Here is an 18,220-nt window from a genome sequence, read left to right on the forward strand (position 1 = left end):
ATTCAGAGTAAGTATTAAGTACATGTGAATTAACAGGAGAACTGTGTTCGAACACACCACGCTGCAGAATAAATGACACATGCGACCAAACTCAATTTCTTGGATTTCTCAACAAAGCACCCAAACACTATGAACCAACCAATCTCACTGAAACTTCATCTTTCTCACAAGGGTTTCCAATCTCTACTTTTTGAAGATCTCACCTTGGAATTCTCTCCAAAAGTTGCTCCCACTAGGATGGCTTCAACAGTGGCCCATTTCACAAGGTTTCAGTCTCACCTTCCAGGATTTCTGAGCACACTCAAGTGTCACCTTTATAAGCACAACTTTAGATCTTGGTCAAGCGGAACACCACGGCCCCAACAGCCTGCAACACGGAGTCACCAACGTTCAGCTGCCTTCTCAGATCTTCAGGGCTTCTCTCGTGCCCATTTTGCTTGAAGTCTGCTCCCTGCAGATCTTCCTTTTTTAATTTGGAGCCTATTTCTCTACTCCTTTTCTTTTTAACTTAACAGGACCAATTTCTGCCCTTTGTCTTTGTCCCTTACCTGCGATTTCTGTTTGGGACCACTCCCTGTTCCCATCCTGTCTCTCGCTCCCTGGGACACTCTCAACAATGGCGCTCTGTACCAGGCCACCTGGCCTGGTCTTTTGCGCCATTCTTCTTTCTTTCTCCCTTCTGCGCAGGCATGCAGGGCGGGCCCTCGGCCCGAATAACGTAAAATACCTGGACTACGCATGTGCCGCCAGTTCCCGGCCAGCGTATGCCAGAAAGGCCCGAGGTTCATCAGAAACCAGAGTTCCCAATCTCTGAACTCGGCAAGGTAAGTATAGGTTTCATCACAATATCTATATAATAAATAAAAATATAATAGTTAAAACAATATGCAAGTGCTTGATCAGTTTCACCCAGAAGCTGGCGTCCTATCTAGATCTGTGTGCGTAATTCACAGCCATTAATTATTCATAGCAAATGAAAGAAATACTAAAACGGAGTGAAAATCAATCATTTTCTACCTGTTCGTTACTCAGTATTTCCCCGAAAGTTGCATTAAAACATACTAAAGTAAATTGTTTCATATGTTTACAGACAGACTTCACGCTGGAAAAACTAACTGCCCTGGAAAGCAGCAAAAATTCAGACTTAGAGAAAAAGGAGGGAAGAATCGATGATTTACTACGGGTAAAACTCTCTTTTTGGCTAAGCCTGCTTTTTGAATTTAGCAAAACGCAAAGGTACATCTTAAGATCACTTCACACCCTGGAGTAGTAACTCGTGTATAATGGAGTGGAAATTGACTGGTAAGTAGTGCTCATAGCATGAAAGAATTTCACATTCAGTTTGACGGTGAGAAACTGGGGTCTGAAACTAGTATCATAAACTTAAGTATGAAGACAAAGTTGGCTGAAATAAACTGGGAAAATAGGTTAAACGGTCAGATGGTAAATATGCAATGACAGACATTTAAAGAGATATTTCATATCTCTCAATAGAGATATATTCCTTTTGAGAGAGAGAGAGAGAGCTTCTACAAAAGGATGATGACTCATCCGTGGCCAACTAAGGAAGTTAAGGATGGTATAAAATTAAAAGAAAAGATGTACAATGCTGCAAAGATTCGTGGTGGGCCAGAAGATTGGGAGAAGTTTAGAAATTAGCATAGAGTAATTTAAAAAATAATAAAGAAGGAGAGATTAGAATATGTGAGTAAACTAGCAAGAAATATAAAAGAAAATAAGAGCTTCTACAAGTATATAAAAAGGAAGAGTAGCTAAAGTAAACGATAGTCCCTTAAGGGGTTTAGACTGGGGAATTAATGGGACACCAGGAAATGGCTGAGACTTTGAACAAGTATTTTTTAAGTGTCTTCACTGTAGAAGACATTAACAGACATCCCAATAATAGTAGAAAATCAAAGGGGAAGAGGGAGGGAGAAACTTTAAACAATTGCTATCATTAGAGAAAAAATAAGAGGTAGACGAATGGGACTGAAGGCTGACAGGTTCTCTGGACTTGATGGCCTGAACCCTTGGGTCTTGAAAGTGGCAGCACAGATAGTAGATGCATTGGCTGTAATCTTCCAAAATTCCCTAGATTCTGGAAAACAAGACTAGTGTTTTAAACTTAAATAAGGGCAATTATGAGGGCATGAAAGCAGAGCTAGCTAAAGTAAACTGGCAAATGAAGTTAAGGGATGGGTCAATAGAGATTCAGTGGCAGACATTTAAAGGGATATTTCAGAATGCACAAAATATATATACATTCCAATGAGAGAGAAAAAAATCCAAGGGGAGGGCCCACCATCCGTGGTTAACTGCAAAAGTTATAGACAGTATCAAACTTAAAGAAAAGCATATAATTACGCAAAAACGGGTGGCAGGTCAGAAAATTGGAAAAATATAAAGAACAACAAAGAATGACGAAAATTAATAAGGAGGGAAAAATTAGAGTACGAGAGAAAGCTAGCTCGTAATATAAAGATGGATAGTAAGAGTTTCTATTGATATTTAAATAAGAAAAGAGTTAAAGTGAGCATTGGCCCTATAGAAAGTGCGTTGGGGGAATTGATAATGGAAAGTAAGGAGTTGGCGGATGAATTAAACAGATATTTTGCTTCGGCCTTCACTGTAGAGGACACAAGTAATATCCCAGACGTAGCTGTAAAATAGGAAATGGAAGGAAGAGAGGATCTCAGTGGAAAATTACAATCGCCAGGGAAGTGGTATTGAGCAAATTATTGGAGCTGTGGGCTGACAAATCCCCAGGTCCGGATGGACTTCACCTTCAGGTTTTGAAAGAAGTGCTAGTGAGATAGTTGATGCATTGATTTTAATTTTCCAAAATTCCCTAGATTCGGAGAAGGTTCCATTAGATTGGAAAATAGCAAATGTAGTTCCTTTATTCAAAAAGTGAGGGTGACAGAAAACAGGGAACTACAGGTGAGTTAGCCTAACTCCTGTCACAGGGAAATGTTAGAAGCTATTATTAAAGATGCTATAGCAGGACACTTAGAAAAATTCAAGGCAATCAGGCAGAGTCAACATAGTTTTGTGGAAGGGAAATCATGTTTAACCAATTTATTGGAGTTCTTTGGAGGAGCCACTTGTGCTGTGGATAAAGGAGAACAGGTGGATGCACTGTATTTAGATTTCCAGAAGGCATTTGATAAAATACCACATTAAAGGTTATTGCAGAAAATAAAAGCTCATGGTGTAGGGAGTAACATATTGACATGGATAGATGATTGGCTAGCAAATGGGAAATGGAGAGTTGGCATAAATGGGCCTTTTTCTGGTTGGCAGGATGTGACGAGTGGCGTACAACAGGGATCGGTGCTGGGGCCTCAACTTTTTGCATTATATATATAAATAACATGGATGAAGGGACCAAAGTTATAGTTGCTAAATTTGCTGACAGCACAAAGATAGGCAGGAAAGTAAATTGTGAAGAGGACATAAGGAAACAAGAAAGCAACGTAGAAGTTTAAGTGAGTGGGCCAAGGTCTGGCAAATGGAGTATAATGTGAGCAAATGTGAAGTTGTTTATATTGGCAGGAAGAATAAAAAAGAAGCTTATTATCTAAATGGTGAGAGATTGCAGAGGGACCTGGGTGTCCTAGTTCATGAATCGCAAAAGACTAGTATGCAGGCACAGCAGGTAATTAGGAAAGCTGATAGAATGTTATCATTTATTGTGAGGGGAATTGATTACAAAAGTAGGGAGGTTATGCTTCAGTTGCACAGGGCATTGGTGAGACCACATCTGCAGTATTGTGTACAGTACTGGTCACCTTATTTAAGGACAAATGTAAATGCTTTAGAAGTTGTTCAGGGAAGGTTTACTTGACTAATAACAGGAATGGGCGGGTTGACTTATGAGGAAAGGTCGGACAGATTAGGTCTGTATCCACTGGAATTTAGAAGAGTAAGAGGCAACTTGATTGAAACCTTTAAGATCCTGAAGAGCCTTGACAGGGTGAATGTGGAGTGGATGTTTCCTCTTGTGGAAGAATCTAGAACTAGGGGTCACTGTTTAAAAATAAGGCATCACTCTTTTAAGACAGAGATGAGGAGAATTTTTTTCTGAGGGTTGTGCATCTCTGGAACTCTCTTCCTGAAAAGGCAGAGGAAGCAGAGTCTTTGAATATTTTTTAAGGCAGAGCTAGATAGATTCTTGATTAACAAGCGTGTGAAAGGTTATCGGGGGTAGGCAGGAATGTGGGCTTGAGGTTCAATCAGATCAGCCATGATCTGGCGGAGCAGACTCAAGGGACTGAGTGGCCGTCTGCTGCTCCTAATTTGCATGTTCGTATCCCAGTGGATTGGAAAACTGCAAAAATAACACCACTTTTCAAGAAAGGAAGCAGTCCAAAAGCAGGAAGTTATAGTCCAGCAGTCTAACATCTGTCATTGGAAAAATGTTGGAATGCATTATTAAATGAAGTAGTAACAGGACATGTGGATAATCATAATATAATTAGGCAGAGTCATGGTTTTGTGAAAGGGAAATCATGTTTAACAAACTTATTCGTGTTTTTTTGAGGGTGTAACAAGCAGGGTGGATAAAGGGGAACCAGTAGAAGTAATTGGATTCCCAGAGGCATTTGATAAGGTGCCATGAGCTCATGGTGTTGGGATGATTTGTTAGCATGGATAGAGGATTAGCTCACTAACAAGAAACAGTCAGTCAAGATGAATAGCTAATTTTCATGTTAGCAAACTAGTGAAGTGTCACAGGGATCATAGTGCTGAGGCCTCAACTATTTACAATCTGTATTAATGACTTGGATGAAGGGACCAACTGTGTTGTAACCAAATTTGATGCCGATACAAAGATATGTAGGAAAGCAAATTGTGAGGAGGACACAGCCTGTAAAGGGATAAGCTTTGGTTGAGTGAGTGGGCAGAAATCTGACGGGTGGAATGTAATGTGGGAAAATGTGAGGTTATCCACTTTGGCAGGAAGAATAGAGAAGCAGAAATTTATTTAAATGAGGAGAGACTGTAGAACCAGGAATCTGGGTGTCCTGGTACATGAATCACAAAAAGATAGCATGTAGCTACAGCAGATAATTAGTAAAACAAATAGAATGTTGGCCTTTATTGCAGGGGCGATGGAGTATAAGAGTAGGGAAACAAAAACAGAATTACCTGGAAAAACTCAGCAGGTCTGGCAGCATCGGCGGAGAAGAAAAGAGTTGACGTTTCGAGTCCTCGTGACCCTTCCGCAGAACTGAGTAAAGTTAGGAGAGGGGTGAAATATAAGCTGGTTTAAGGTGGGGGGTGGGGGGAGAGAAGTTGAGCGGTGGGGTGGTTGTAGGGACAAGCAAGCAGTGATAGGAGCAGATAATCAAAAGATGTCACATCCATTCTTAATTAGCACATTCTCTTAGATAATATCACCATCTTTAACACGTCTTTGTTCCTTTTGTCTGTGACATCTTTTGATTATCTGCTCCTATCACTGCTTGCTTGTCCCTACAACGCCCCCCCACCCACTTCTCTCCCCCCCCCCCCCCCCCCCCCCCCCAACTTCTCTTCCTCCCCTCCCCCCCCCCACTTCCGTTGGTGAGACTGCACCTAGAGTAACAAGTTTACAGCTTTGGTCTCCTTATCTAAGCAGGGATATACTTGCATTGGAAGCAGTTCGGTGAAGGTTCACTGGGCTGATTCCTGGGATGAAGGGGTTGCCTTATCAGAAAAGGCTGAGCAGGTTGGAGTTTAGAAGAATGAGGTGATCTTATTGAAACATAATATTCTGAGGGCGCTTGACAGGATAGATGCTGAGAGGATGTCTCCCTTTGTGGGGGAATCTAAAACTGTGGAGCACTTATTTTAAAAAAATAATGGTCTCCCATTTAAGATGGAGATGAGGAGGAATTTCTTCTTTCAGCGGGTTGTTAATCTTTGGAATTCTCCACTCCAGAGAGCAGCTGAGGCTGAGTCATTGAATATATTCAAGGCTGTGAACTAGACAAACTTTTGATCTACAAGAGTTATGGGGAGGAAGGCAGGAAAGTGGAGTTAGGGCCATGATCAGATCAGTCTTGATCTTATTGAATGGCGGAGAGGGTGCAATGGGCTGAATGACCTATTCCTGCTCCTATTGCTTGTGTTCTCGAGAGCAACTGGTTACCCCAATTTTCCCTTTCTCAGTCTATGTGGCTAACAGCCCTTCTGCTAATCAAATGTGTATAACAGCTTTGAACATTTCAGATGTTCTGAGTTGGAATTTTCAGATTGCATCCTTGTAGTCATTAAAAGGTTAATTTCACCTCCAAGACCCATACTATTGAAGGTGATATTACAAATCTCCAGGCGTCGTGCTGCAGAAGCAAACCTAGCTGTGAAAAGAAGACAAACGTTTCATAAACACTCAAAAGTGGACCTTAACCTTTTTGTTTCCCATGCACTTTCAATTGTATGCCTCCACTGGACTGAACTTTGTCCTACAGCCAAGTTCAGCATAGATTCGGGACTAACTGAGATCCAGCTGGTTCATGTGGCTAAGTCGTATACCATCTGAGCTATTTAAAATGCATCGCTTTGATACCTAAAGTAATATTGGGGTAAGTTTGAAGTGCTAGGTATAAGGACACATTGTGCATTCTAGCGTCCATAGGGAGAGTAGCCTGGGAAATTGTGGGCTGTTAATGTGCCCTCCCCTCAATGCTATTGGTCACAGAAGATTGCGGAATCATCCTTTTAAATCAGCAGACCATACACTTAATGACCCAGCCTCCTCTGCTCTCTGGAGTAGAGAATTTTAAAGATTAACGATCTTCCGAGAGAAGAGATTCCTCCTCATCTCAGTCTTAAACTTATTTTAAACTGTGCTGCCTAGTTCCAGATTCCCCCACAAGGGGAAACATCCTCTCAGCATCGACCTTGTCAAGTCCCCTCAGTATCTTATGTTTCAAAAAGATCACCTCTCATTCGTCCAAACTCCAGTGAGTATAGGGCCAACCTAAGACTCAACCTTATTTCAAGATTTGAGCAGTTAGTTTCTTTGTTCTAGTGTAAATGTGAAAAGTCTGGGAGTTGAATTTAAGCCTCAAACTTTCAAAATGCATGAGAAGATGGTGCAAATTCACAGGTTTAAAGTGGCAAGAAGAAGGTATAAAATGGCTTCTCATTCGCTGCTACAAATGGAGAATCAGATGGCAAAAGTACGCAGCTTAGTACACAACATCTTCTAACATTGTAGGTTATCTGACTATTCAAATGAATACAGTTCCTCAAAGCTTGTACATTGTTTAAAAAAAAATGTGAACATTAAAGCGGATCAGGTTGGTTGGCTGATATATTTATAACTCTCATCGATTCAGTACTTGTGTTTGCACCATCTGCTTTATTGATGTGTGGAGCCGCAGCAAGTGTTTTGTAAGCATAGCGCTCATGGATTTTTGGGGAGGGGAAATTTCACTGAATCTCTGTTCAAATTCTGTACAAACATTGCTGCTAAGTAATGCTAGTGAGGGGAGGCCTCCGTGTGGCCCTGTTGTGCAACTACAGCTGTCAACTTGGCCTTTGGATAAGTTAATTGGATACCCTGTAGTAGAGATATGTTGCACCAATGTAATTCCTTCAGGTCGCAGATGCCTTAGGCTCCTGCTGCAGCCTGATCCCGCCCGCTTCTGTCAAGCAATGGATTACGTATCACCAGAATGACAGAAAACTGCAAGTAATTCACAAGTTAATGGCTGGCTGCCAGTCCTTACAAAATGGCGAAGGAAAGTTTACACGGACCGATGTGGGTGGTTAGAGGAATTTTGTCCCGATCTTGGAGGGAGATGTGCTCTCCTGTTAAACCTGAGCATGCTGAAGTTTAACATCTCATTCCAAACTCTTTAATTTCCCGGATGTGCCCTTCTGCAGTTCACCATTCCCTGCTTTTTTCTACCCTTGAATATTTTGAGGGTTATCTAACTGCCTCCTTGCTCAGAAACTGGTTTGTCCTTGTATTTGGTCATAAATTAATTCGGTTGTTGCTCAAGTTCAAAAGCACCAGGGCAATTGCCAGCTCAGAGCGAGGTCTCTATTTGATAAGCAACATTGTCCTAATATTGTTGTTCTCAATGTCATTGGATGTGGTTGACTCCAGCTTTAAAAAAAAAAATGTCATTTTAAATTTCAGCTTGCTACAGTCTGAATCAAATCCATGTCCTAAAACTATTAGTCATATGAAGTGTTTTTTGTGCTTTTCTGGTGAGAATGTGACCCGTTTATCTTCTCCACCTTCCCATCTCTGTCTCCCAAACTTTATTCGGGTGAATAACCAATCCCACAGGAACCTGGTAGTACTGCCCTGATAGTGGCCTCCAAAGGCAGTTCCCAGTCGCAGTTCTCACTAACATATTTAGCCACGGCAAAGTGTGAGCCTGAGTACATTGATGCACAGTGTTTTGATTCAACCTACAGCACCCACTTAAATTTACAGACAAATCATTGGTATGTGACTGTCATTTATTGCCCTCCAGGAGTAGGTTGTGTGGCTACGCAATTCCGCTTTTGGCTTTTGAAATCCACACATTTCTCTCGTGGTCTAGAAATGAACTGATTCTTGAGATCTGAGCATATTTAAAAGCGAGACCGAGTAACCTCGAGTTTTTGGTGTCAGAGGCTTTCTAAACTAGGCGCTGTGGAGAAATTCAGCTGCAATGTTCCAGTTCGTGCCTGCCTGGGCATTGACACTGTGCCTCAGATCAGACTGCCCAGTAAAAGCATTGCCCTGTGGGATGTGTCGTTTGACACAGAGATGATGGGAAATTTGACCTTTGGCTCTGTTCTCTAAGTGCAATAGAAAGAGAGACCAAAACAGGTAATTTCATTTTTATAAGAACCACCTGGTAGGAACCAAATTATCAGAATGTGCCTGCTTTGAATAATTTGGATACTTTTATAGGGTTTGTTCAGCGAAGTATTTAAAAACCTAACTACTTCAAAAGAAAAATAATAATGAAAGCTCAACTTCTCTTTTTTTTGTGGTCATGGTGGGAAGGGAAAGGAGGAGTACACAAGCTAGTAAATTTAAAAACTGAAAGCAGTGGAACTACATAATGATTTCATAGGCACCTGAAGGATAAAGCTAAGTTTATATGTTTTGGGTTGTAGGTGCTTAATGTTTAATGTAGACTGAATTTTCCAAACAAATTGTTGTATTCATCACTTCCACCAGATGGCAGCAGAGTCAGGAACGTCCACTGTTAGAGTACCACTAAAATTAAGCTAATTTTATCGTTCCAAGGTTAGATTTCTATCTAATAGAGCTGCAACTGAAGGAGGCATAGCTGCAGTTTTGGGCTTATTCACGATAGTTTTCCATATTCATACTTGGACAGCATTTTCCATATGCTGGCAGAGTCCCTAATGTGTAAAACCTGAATCCTTACACATGCCATGTACCTGTTAATCAGCCCAGAGGTAACAATCAATCATTAAATGTGTATATCTTTAAGTGAAGAACGCCTGGGATAATCGCTGTATTCTCTCATCCCTACCGAAGTTAGAATAACAGACAAATGTGTGTACCGATTAATCTACCTGGTCATGTTTGGTTGAACAATACTCAATAACCAATAGATGCAGCAGGGCACAAACAGTAGAAATCCTTTTCTTTAAAAAAAAACTAGAATTCAATCACAAGGGTTTGAAGTGGAGATTTTTTCTTAGCAAGTACACAACTTTTGGATAAAACACACCGGTTCTTCTGGTGGGCCAAAAAGATGCAGCACAAGTTCCAGTCTGCCCATCAATTTCAGGGCCTGTATGTTTTTGCCAGAATTGGAGGTCAGTGGAAAGTGCCTGTGGTTTTATACCATAATGCTCCTTTCATGTTCCAATCATTGTTTCTGAAGTAAATCAGCCAGAAAATGTTGTCACAGTCACAGACCAGATCCCTACATTTTTGTACAATCCCAGACAAGAACTGCAAGTTTTGTTATGATCCAGTTAGGGACCAGCAACTTTTAGCAGTAGGCAAGGTTTGAAATCTCAGGTACTTACTAAGAGCAGAAAGCCACAAGATTCCACAGTTTTGAATAAGCAGAAGAAATTTTACTGTACACAAGTTAACAAAGCAAACAGTCAATACTATCTATCTTATGCTCTAATGTCCAGGTAACATGAATTAACAGGTAAACTGTGGTCGAACACCCCACAAACTGCACATTTAATAACAGACGCAAGCAAGACCGGACCCCTGAATTTTCTCAGCAACCCACTCAGACATCAGTGAATCACAAAAATTCTTTATAACTCTTTCTTCCTTCTGAGGGATTTCAGCTCCTCTCTTTCAGAGAGCTAGCCCAATCCCCAGCCAACAGCAGCTCTACTCTACCTGAATAGAGTTCCACGGGTACAATCCTAACCCAACCTGCTCCCAGGTCCAGCCTCCTTGGGCTTCTTTTCCAGTTGGGCTGACCTCTGACCGAGACTGTGCCCCCTCCCTGTGTTGGCCAGGCTACATTCCAGCATCTAAACGTATGCACGGTCCCAGTTTATCAACCACACGGCTGCCAACAACTGATACTGGGCTCCCCTAAGCCACAGTTCTTAGCAGCATGGAGCTACCAATGGCTTCTGGGGCCTCTGGGCCCGTCAGCAGCATGGAACTAATGGCAACGTTTCAGCTGCACGGAGCAGAGTCTCCTCTCCTTCAGCTCCGGGACCTGTTCACTAACTACTGCTCACTGACCCTTCAACTGACCCATGGTATCTCCCAGCAGGGTTCAGCACCCCCCTGCCCTGATGCAGAGTCATATGTACCAACTTGGTACATTCCGTGACTTAAGTGTTAGTCTCCAGTCAACCAAGGGTCACTCCCACAGATGCTAACTTAAAAAAAAACACACACACAAAAATTCGTCAAAAAATTGATTTCACCGCGATGTCAAACATCTTTAACTTGGGAAGTGGCTGGAAGTTGCTTTTTTCCATTTCACCAGGAGGAGTTCCACTGGCCTTTGCCATGAAGTTGGGGTTGAAAATCGCCCAAAGAGTTCCAATGCTGGCTAATATCCAGGAATCACTATTGGAAGATGTGTGTTGTCAGGCATGGGTAGCCGGGGTGCCTGTCTTGGTCCAATACTTGTCAGTGTTCCCTGACTAGATTGACCTGAATAGTGGCCAAATGGATGAGGTACTAGAAAGCTGTCAATTTCAGGGAGAGAGAAAGTTAACACTCTTCCAAAAACCTACAATCTCATTTTCCTTTAGGGTAATTAAGAATGATGATGTAATTTTTTAAGTATTGTCTATTTAATTATATCCAAGACCTACAAGTGCTTCTATTGGACTCCAGTTAAGGTGGACTGGAATCCCACCTTCTCCACAACATGTGCCACCCAAAAGTGTAACACCAAAAATAAGCGTAAACTTTTTTTTAATTGGGTCTCTCTTGTCCCCGTCACAGATGTAGTCACTGACACTTTACCCATAAATTGGTCATCTTTGCACAGGTTGCATTTGTTTCTGTTGATATTGGATGTTCTGCTAGAGAGAGTCTTTATTTTATGTATAATCTTGCTGCTTTGTTTGGCAAGTGTTGCATAAATTGTTTCACTACCATTTGGCGAAAAAGTGAATAGAGCTAATTCCTTTATGAAAAGTTGCTTGCTCTACCTTTCTATTGTCCTAGCCCTTACTGAAACAAATAACTACAGAAATAGTATGTGATACTTGAGCTGGCCGGGTGGACTGTAAGTGGTCTTTCTGTCCGATATGTTCCTATTTAACACTAATCCTGATATGGTCATAAATTTGCAACTTAATTGAGTGACCTTGTATTTGAGGTAAGGAGGAGATGAAAGAGTAGGATATTGAAGCTGATTAGCTCATTTTCTTTTTTTAGATGTCACATCTAATGATGGACACACTCCATAACTAATCGAGTAGAGTGCAGCCTACTCTTTACCCAGGTCTTAGTGCAAATTATGATCGGTTTAAGCTGTTATTTGCACTAAATTCTTGCTTTGCGTTTTTTCTGTTGCTTAATTCAAATTCTTGAAAAATTCAATTACATGTAAAAGATGACTTAAAAGCTAATGCCCTCCTGAGAATTTAAAAAGCCAAATGGAATGTAAACCAACACCATTGCAGGTTCTAAATTAGCCTTGTGAAAAGCTGGGTGAGGGGAAGAAGAAACACATGAAGTACTGTGACAGCACAATAATTTATTGAGGGATGGTGTCTGTGCCTGTGTGTTGGGGCATGTGTGTTGGGGCATGTAGGGGAGTGGTGGGTGGGATATATGTTGGTTGCGGGGGAATGGGGTGTGTGTGTGTGTGTGTGTGTGTCTCAGAGAAGCAACATCCACACCTCAGGAATTAACTGCCCTCCGATAGTATTTATATGAGCAAGAGATGGCCTTTAAAACTGGGAGTGTGTGCTCATTGGGCAGTGGAGGGAAAATGGGCCATTTCCCAACTTGGTGAACAGCCACATGAGCAGGGAGACAAAAAGAAGCCTGTTGTTGTGCAGCCCAATCCTGACGTGTCCTGTTTATGAAATGAGCTGCCTTTTTAAACATGGAAATGAAGCTGACTTTAGTCCAAAGGTTGATTAATTATGGACTCTTTTATCCTACAAAAGAAAGTGTACTGGAATGCATGTAAACTTCCCCAGTGACGAAGATCAAAACAGTAAGGAGTCTAGAGATTTCCTAGCATTTTGTTTCAGCGATGCAAACCCTTGCCAACCACATCAGTGTATATAGTAACTTATGGAAATGGCAGTCTGAAGTTTGAGCCACTGCAAGGCCAGTAACAGCTGGAGAATTAAATTTGCACATGAAATATGAATGGCTCGACTGTTCTGAGCAACTAGCACTCTGCCCATGAACCCTCTGCATTTGAGCTAAAGTGATACAGCGCCTCCTGGCTGCGTGCCAAAAGAAATTGAACATGCCGACAGTCAGAGTGAGACCATCAACTCAAGATTGGGCTAAAGTGTGTGGCCAGCATTTACACAAAAGATGATAAGTTCATCCTGTTACAATCTGGATACCTAATACAGTATATATGGGAATGTAAGCACTACATGTAAAACCACTCATAGTGGGAGTCCACCTTCAGTAAAACGTAAACTGAGATTCTTTGATACGCTGAGTTTTTATTCTTTTTGTGCACATGGTTCTTTTAGGTTAGCTTTATTGACTAAGCTTTCCAGAATCGTATGCCACGAACTAAGATAGGGAAATAATCATACGTTTGTCAGTACCATCCTGTGAATGATCCCACTGGGAAAGGTTTGCCTCTCCTTCCTGTTTCTGAAAAAAATGTTCCTAATTGTAAAAACAAACACAGAACTTTTGCAAAACACATTTGGAAATCTATTTCGGGGTGGGGGGCGTTTGTCAGAAAATCTTCCACTTTAATAAGTGCAGTGGTGAACTTTTTGGAAAACATTTTGTCATTTATTATTTGGAAGGTGGAGAAGAGATTTTATTTTTATATTAAAAGAATTGGAAGGAGGGTAGTGGAGTTTTGTGATAATATCACTGAAACTGAAAGGGAAAAATCCTAAGAAGCTTGGGCAACATCAAGAAGAGAGGAACAAATGACTGGATATTAATGAGGTGCAGATGCCGAGATGGGTGTGTGTGAAACAACAAGAAGGGACAGAATCAGGAACCAGCACATCAGGGGGGGTTAATGAAGATTGTGGGGGCGTCGAAGAAAGTAGCCAAGAAGAGATTGAAATGGTGTGATTACCTGTTGTGGAGAGAGAGAGAGAGAGATAGAGAGTGGAAATGTGGTAAGGTGAGTAATGGAGATGGGACTAGCAGGAAGAAGGTGAAGAGGCCGTCCTCAGGGCAGATGGGAAGATGCGGTGGCGAGAGACTTAACACAGGATCGGAAGAGGAATTGGGTGCCAGGCAGGAGGAGGTGGAGAAGGGTGATCAACCAGCATTGTGGTGACCCCAGGTAAGGTGGGAGAAGCAGAAAGAAGAGAAGAGATATATTTTTAATAAATCTTTCATTTTTTTTGATTGTTCTGTGGTGAATTTTATATTCCTCAAAAGTGAGGTTAGTTGGTGCTTGAAATTGATATTGTTCTCTTCTACTTAAATGTCAGCCTGAAGCAGAAAGCATTATTGGGCTATGGTTTAGATGAACGTGCAAAAAACAATGGGGCAGGAAAAGAACTGCTGCTCCATTCAGCCTGTACCATGCAGTTTTGATACATGGTGCATCACAATGTGTACGTTTCCAAATAACGTGGAGGGCGACCAAGTCATTTGCAAGTAAAGGCGTCTGCAACATAAAGCTTCCCCTATCCTTTTCCCAACTATGTGCCTGCGTTTCAAATTCTGAATACACTTTTCCACTTCACAAGTCATCTACAAGTGACTTCTGGGATTGCCAGCCCTCCCCATGCCAGTTACTGGTTGGTTTGCTGTGGAACTGGGTTGAGGCAGCCCCATACTTTAATAATTATAGGATGCTTCCAGCCAACAGAGAAGAGGCTGTCATCCCATTGTGTGCTAGATATGAAGATGGGTCCCAAAGCTGAAAGGCCAGTGTCTAATTTGCTGTGCCATCTAAAGCCTCCCTTTGTTAAAGAATTCTGTGGCTTCCACAGCATCCTGTGTGGAGTTGTATCCCAACCGCACATGGTGTGAAAAGCTGAAATACTTCTTTGGATGTTCGTGGTGAAAGCTATTTCTGTGGTGCAGGGTCAGACTGTACAGCAGCGGGCATTTGAACCTAGAGTTTCTGACTGGTGTTTTTTTTTTACCAGCAGTTGAGTCGTTTATAAAGAATGGACTATTCCAGGTGTTGAAGTAACAACACCAAACAGAACATTTTGGCCGCAGTGCACTATTTTTTAATTTATAGTACCAGAACTTTCCCTACAGGGCCTCGAAGTTAGGAAATTGAAACTGAAAGGCAGCAATTTTTTTTCCCCTGAGGCCATTTCATCAACAAGAACTTGGATTTATATAGCGCCTTTTATTGTGGTAAATGGTTAGACATGCTGTTTATTTGTCGTTAATCTTAAAGGCAGCATGGGCATTGTCAATAACAACAGATGCTGTTGTACTATGTTGTAAGTGTAGCAGTGGCTCATTGACTTTCTTTCTTTCTATTTCAGACAAATTGTGATTTAAGACGACAAATAGATGAGCAACAGAAAATGCTTGAAAGATATAAAGAACGGTTAAATAAATGTGTGACAATGAGCAAAAAGCTACTAATAGAAAAGGTACGATTGCTATTAATTTGAGAGTGATCATTGAAAGCACTGCTGCACAGGAAATATAGGGAGAATTCTTTGTATCCAGAGTACTTTCCTATTTTAAAGAACACATTGGCCGTAGGAGAATTTTGATTGACTTTGTTTTAGAAGCTTCTGTTTTCCCAGCAGGGTCTCACTCAATGCTAGACTGCTTTAATGCCATCATCAATGCCCTGTCAGCTCTCTTGGGTGGATGTAAAAGATCCCATGGTACAATTTCAAAGAAGGGCAGGGCGTTCTCCAAGGTATCTTGTCCAATATTTATCTCCCAAGTCAACATCACGAAGAAACGGATTTTCAGGTCATTATCAACATTGCTGTTTGTGGGAACTTGCTCTGCAAAAGTTGACTGCCACAATTCTTTTGAAAGTATTTCATTGACTGTAAAACGCTTTGGGGCGTCCTGAGATTGTTAAAAACAATATATATAAAGTACAAGTCTTTCATTATTGCTTTCTTTCTACAACAGTTCCACTGAAAACAGTGGGGTCAAGAAAGAAAGGCCGGAGGCTAACCTCATAGCAAAAATAAGAAGTGCTTCCAATACCATCCTCTTGCATATGGCTTGTGTATTGAGTGAGGGAATTATTTTGTTCCATTTTTCCTTCAGTTTAAATGGAGATTATTGCACATACTGAGGGTTGTTGATCAGTGCCCTCCCCCTGGCAGAAGCTGTCTCTTACCACCCCCCCCTCTCCAAATCAGGTTGGTTGCCATCTGCAAAGCATCAATAGCTGGAATGAGATATTAAATTACAGGCATAAGTATTGCTATTTTTAGTGATTGATTAGGGAGTTGGTGTCAAACTTGCAAGCTGCTATTTCATTATGTGATACTAATAATGAATACGTAAGTATTTTGGGATAGAGTTCTTCAGTTTCATTTGGTAAGTTGATAGGAAACCAGCACAAGAGGGAGTGGCATATATAACCATATTTTACATCTTCTCATTCATGCAGCTGACTCACAATGTAAATGAGGCACTTCCATTTCCCAAGAGGTAGCCGGTTCGAATGCACAACCCAGATCATGGCATCAAGCAGAACTTTCAAATTTTAAAAAATGACTATTATTATTGGCATCTGTCCATCTCATGAGACAACGGACTGTGCCCAGGGTGTATGTCACTTCTGTATTGAACATCATCTATTTTAGCTGGAGACGCCGATTCGTGAGTGGCGATCCCATCTGCAACTGGCACAGATGAATAGCGTTGGCCCGAGGTCACCTGATGCTTTTTCCTCCTGGCAGGCGCTCTCCTCCGCCATCTGGTCATTTCTTTTGTCGACCTCGTTTTCCACACCCTCCCTGACTGCTTGTCTCCAGGCACTCCGGTCAACAACAAGGAATTCCCATGCAGCGACTCCGATGCCGATAAACTTGAAGTCTTGCTTGCCAACACAAACATGGGTGACCTGTTAGTCTCGCGCCGATAGCAAACTCGCCCTAGAGCATGTCTTTGGGGCTGTGCCCATCATCCATTCGGTTCACATGCCCATGCCCCAGCCACCACGTTGCGGTTGACTCGAGGGCAAACATGTCGGGGATCCCTGCACTCTGTGTATTTCCATATTTGCCACTTTCTCTTGCCAGGAGTTGCCCAGCGTTTGCCTGAGGCAGAGGAAGTGATAGCTGTTCAGCTGCTTTTCTTGGCTTGTCCATGCCTCGCTACTCTAAAGGAGGGTGGTGCGAATACAAGCCTGGTACACACGAAGCTTTGTATTTTCACTTAGTTTGCTTTTGATCCCCACTAGACTTCTCAACTTGACATGACAGCTGCGGCCTTGGCAATCCTGGTGCTGACTTCAGCATCAGGACTCAGGTTGCGGGAATTTGTCGATCCAAAGGTATGTGAAGCTGACAATGACTCCCAGAGTGAGATTATCAGTGTTGATGGAAGGTGGAGTCTCTAGGTCCCAGCCCATAACCTTGGTCTTCCTGCCGCTGATTTGTCAGTCCAAACTCCTTGCAAGCCCTGGAGAACCGACCTACAAGCTGTTGCAAGTGAATTTCGAGTATGGAATGCGAGCACGGCATCGCCATCCAATAGCAACTCACGGACTAGGACATTACGCACTTTGGTCTTGGCTTGCCGTTGGCTCTGGTGTGCAGGTAGAAACCCTCAATTGAGTGGTCGAAAGTATCCAAAGAGCAACATGGAGAAAAATATGCCAAAGAGAGTTGGCACCAGGACACAGCCCTACATTCGAGAGCTGTTGACCTTGAAAGTGTCCGATGATGCTCCATTGTAAATGATGAAACCGCATGTCCTCATGGAAAGAAGAAATGAAGCCCAGGAGTCCGGGCGGGCAGCCTACTTTTCACATCCGTTTAAAGAGCCTGCCTCTGCTGACGAGGTCGAAGGCCTTGGCGAGGTCTGTGAAAGCGATGTGAAGTGGTCTGCGCTGTTTGCGGCACTTGTAACTGCCAAGTGAGAAAATCATATCAGCTGTTGACCTGTCAGCACTTGAAGCCACACTGAGACTCTGGGTCGATGCATGATTCCAGGCAGGGTCTGCAATCTGATCAGAGCACTGGGTGCAAAGACCTTCCCCACAATACTTAACAAGGATACACCTCAGTAATTATTGCAGTCACTTTGTTTCTTTGTTTTTGTACAGGGTGACAATTTTTGTATCACACGTGTCTTTGCAAATGCTATTCTCTGTTCTTACATTCAAAGTTGGACTTTGATTATTTTAGATGTCTCACTTCTGTCACTCCGCTGGCTTTCAGGAGTGTGTTGTTGGGAGTGCTGGGTATACTATAAACTGACCAGAAGTGGGGGCGGAGGGGGGTTGGCGGCAGGTTTTAGCTGCTGAGCTCCTGGCTGGGTGTTCTTTGCCTCTCCTAGTGCTCAGTGGTCGAAGGAGTTAACCAGTCTGTATTGTCAGTCACCGGATGCCACGAGCCTGGGGAAACCTTGAGAGACAAATGGGAGAGGGATTAGAGAATATTTAAATAACCGGATGCTCAAAAT

At 42.2% G+C, this 18,220-nt stretch overlaps 1 protein-coding gene across 6 annotated transcripts in view; it reads left to right on the top strand.

The window, feature by feature from the left end:
• tlk2 (tousled-like kinase 2) overlaps positions 1-18,220 on the top strand; it is a 146,240-nt gene that overhangs the window by 72,504 nt on the left and 55,516 nt on the right. For all 6 annotated transcript variants that reach the window (XM_078529826.1, XM_078529828.1, XM_078529830.1 and 3 more), the window contains 2 exons: positions 1,091-1,183; positions 15,097-15,207. In XM_078529826.1, coding sequence (XP_078385952.1) covers positions 1,091-1,183; positions 15,097-15,207 — 204 coding nt within the window. The remainder of the gene's footprint in view (positions 1-1,090; positions 1,184-15,096; positions 15,208-18,220) is intronic.

Source organism: Cetorhinus maximus, chromosome 25 (assembly GCF_964194155.1).
Source record: "Cetorhinus maximus chromosome 25, sCetMax3.hap1.1, whole genome shotgun sequence".
In the NCBI taxonomy this organism is placed as follows: Eukaryota; Metazoa; Chordata; class Chondrichthyes; order Lamniformes; family Cetorhinidae; genus Cetorhinus; species Cetorhinus maximus.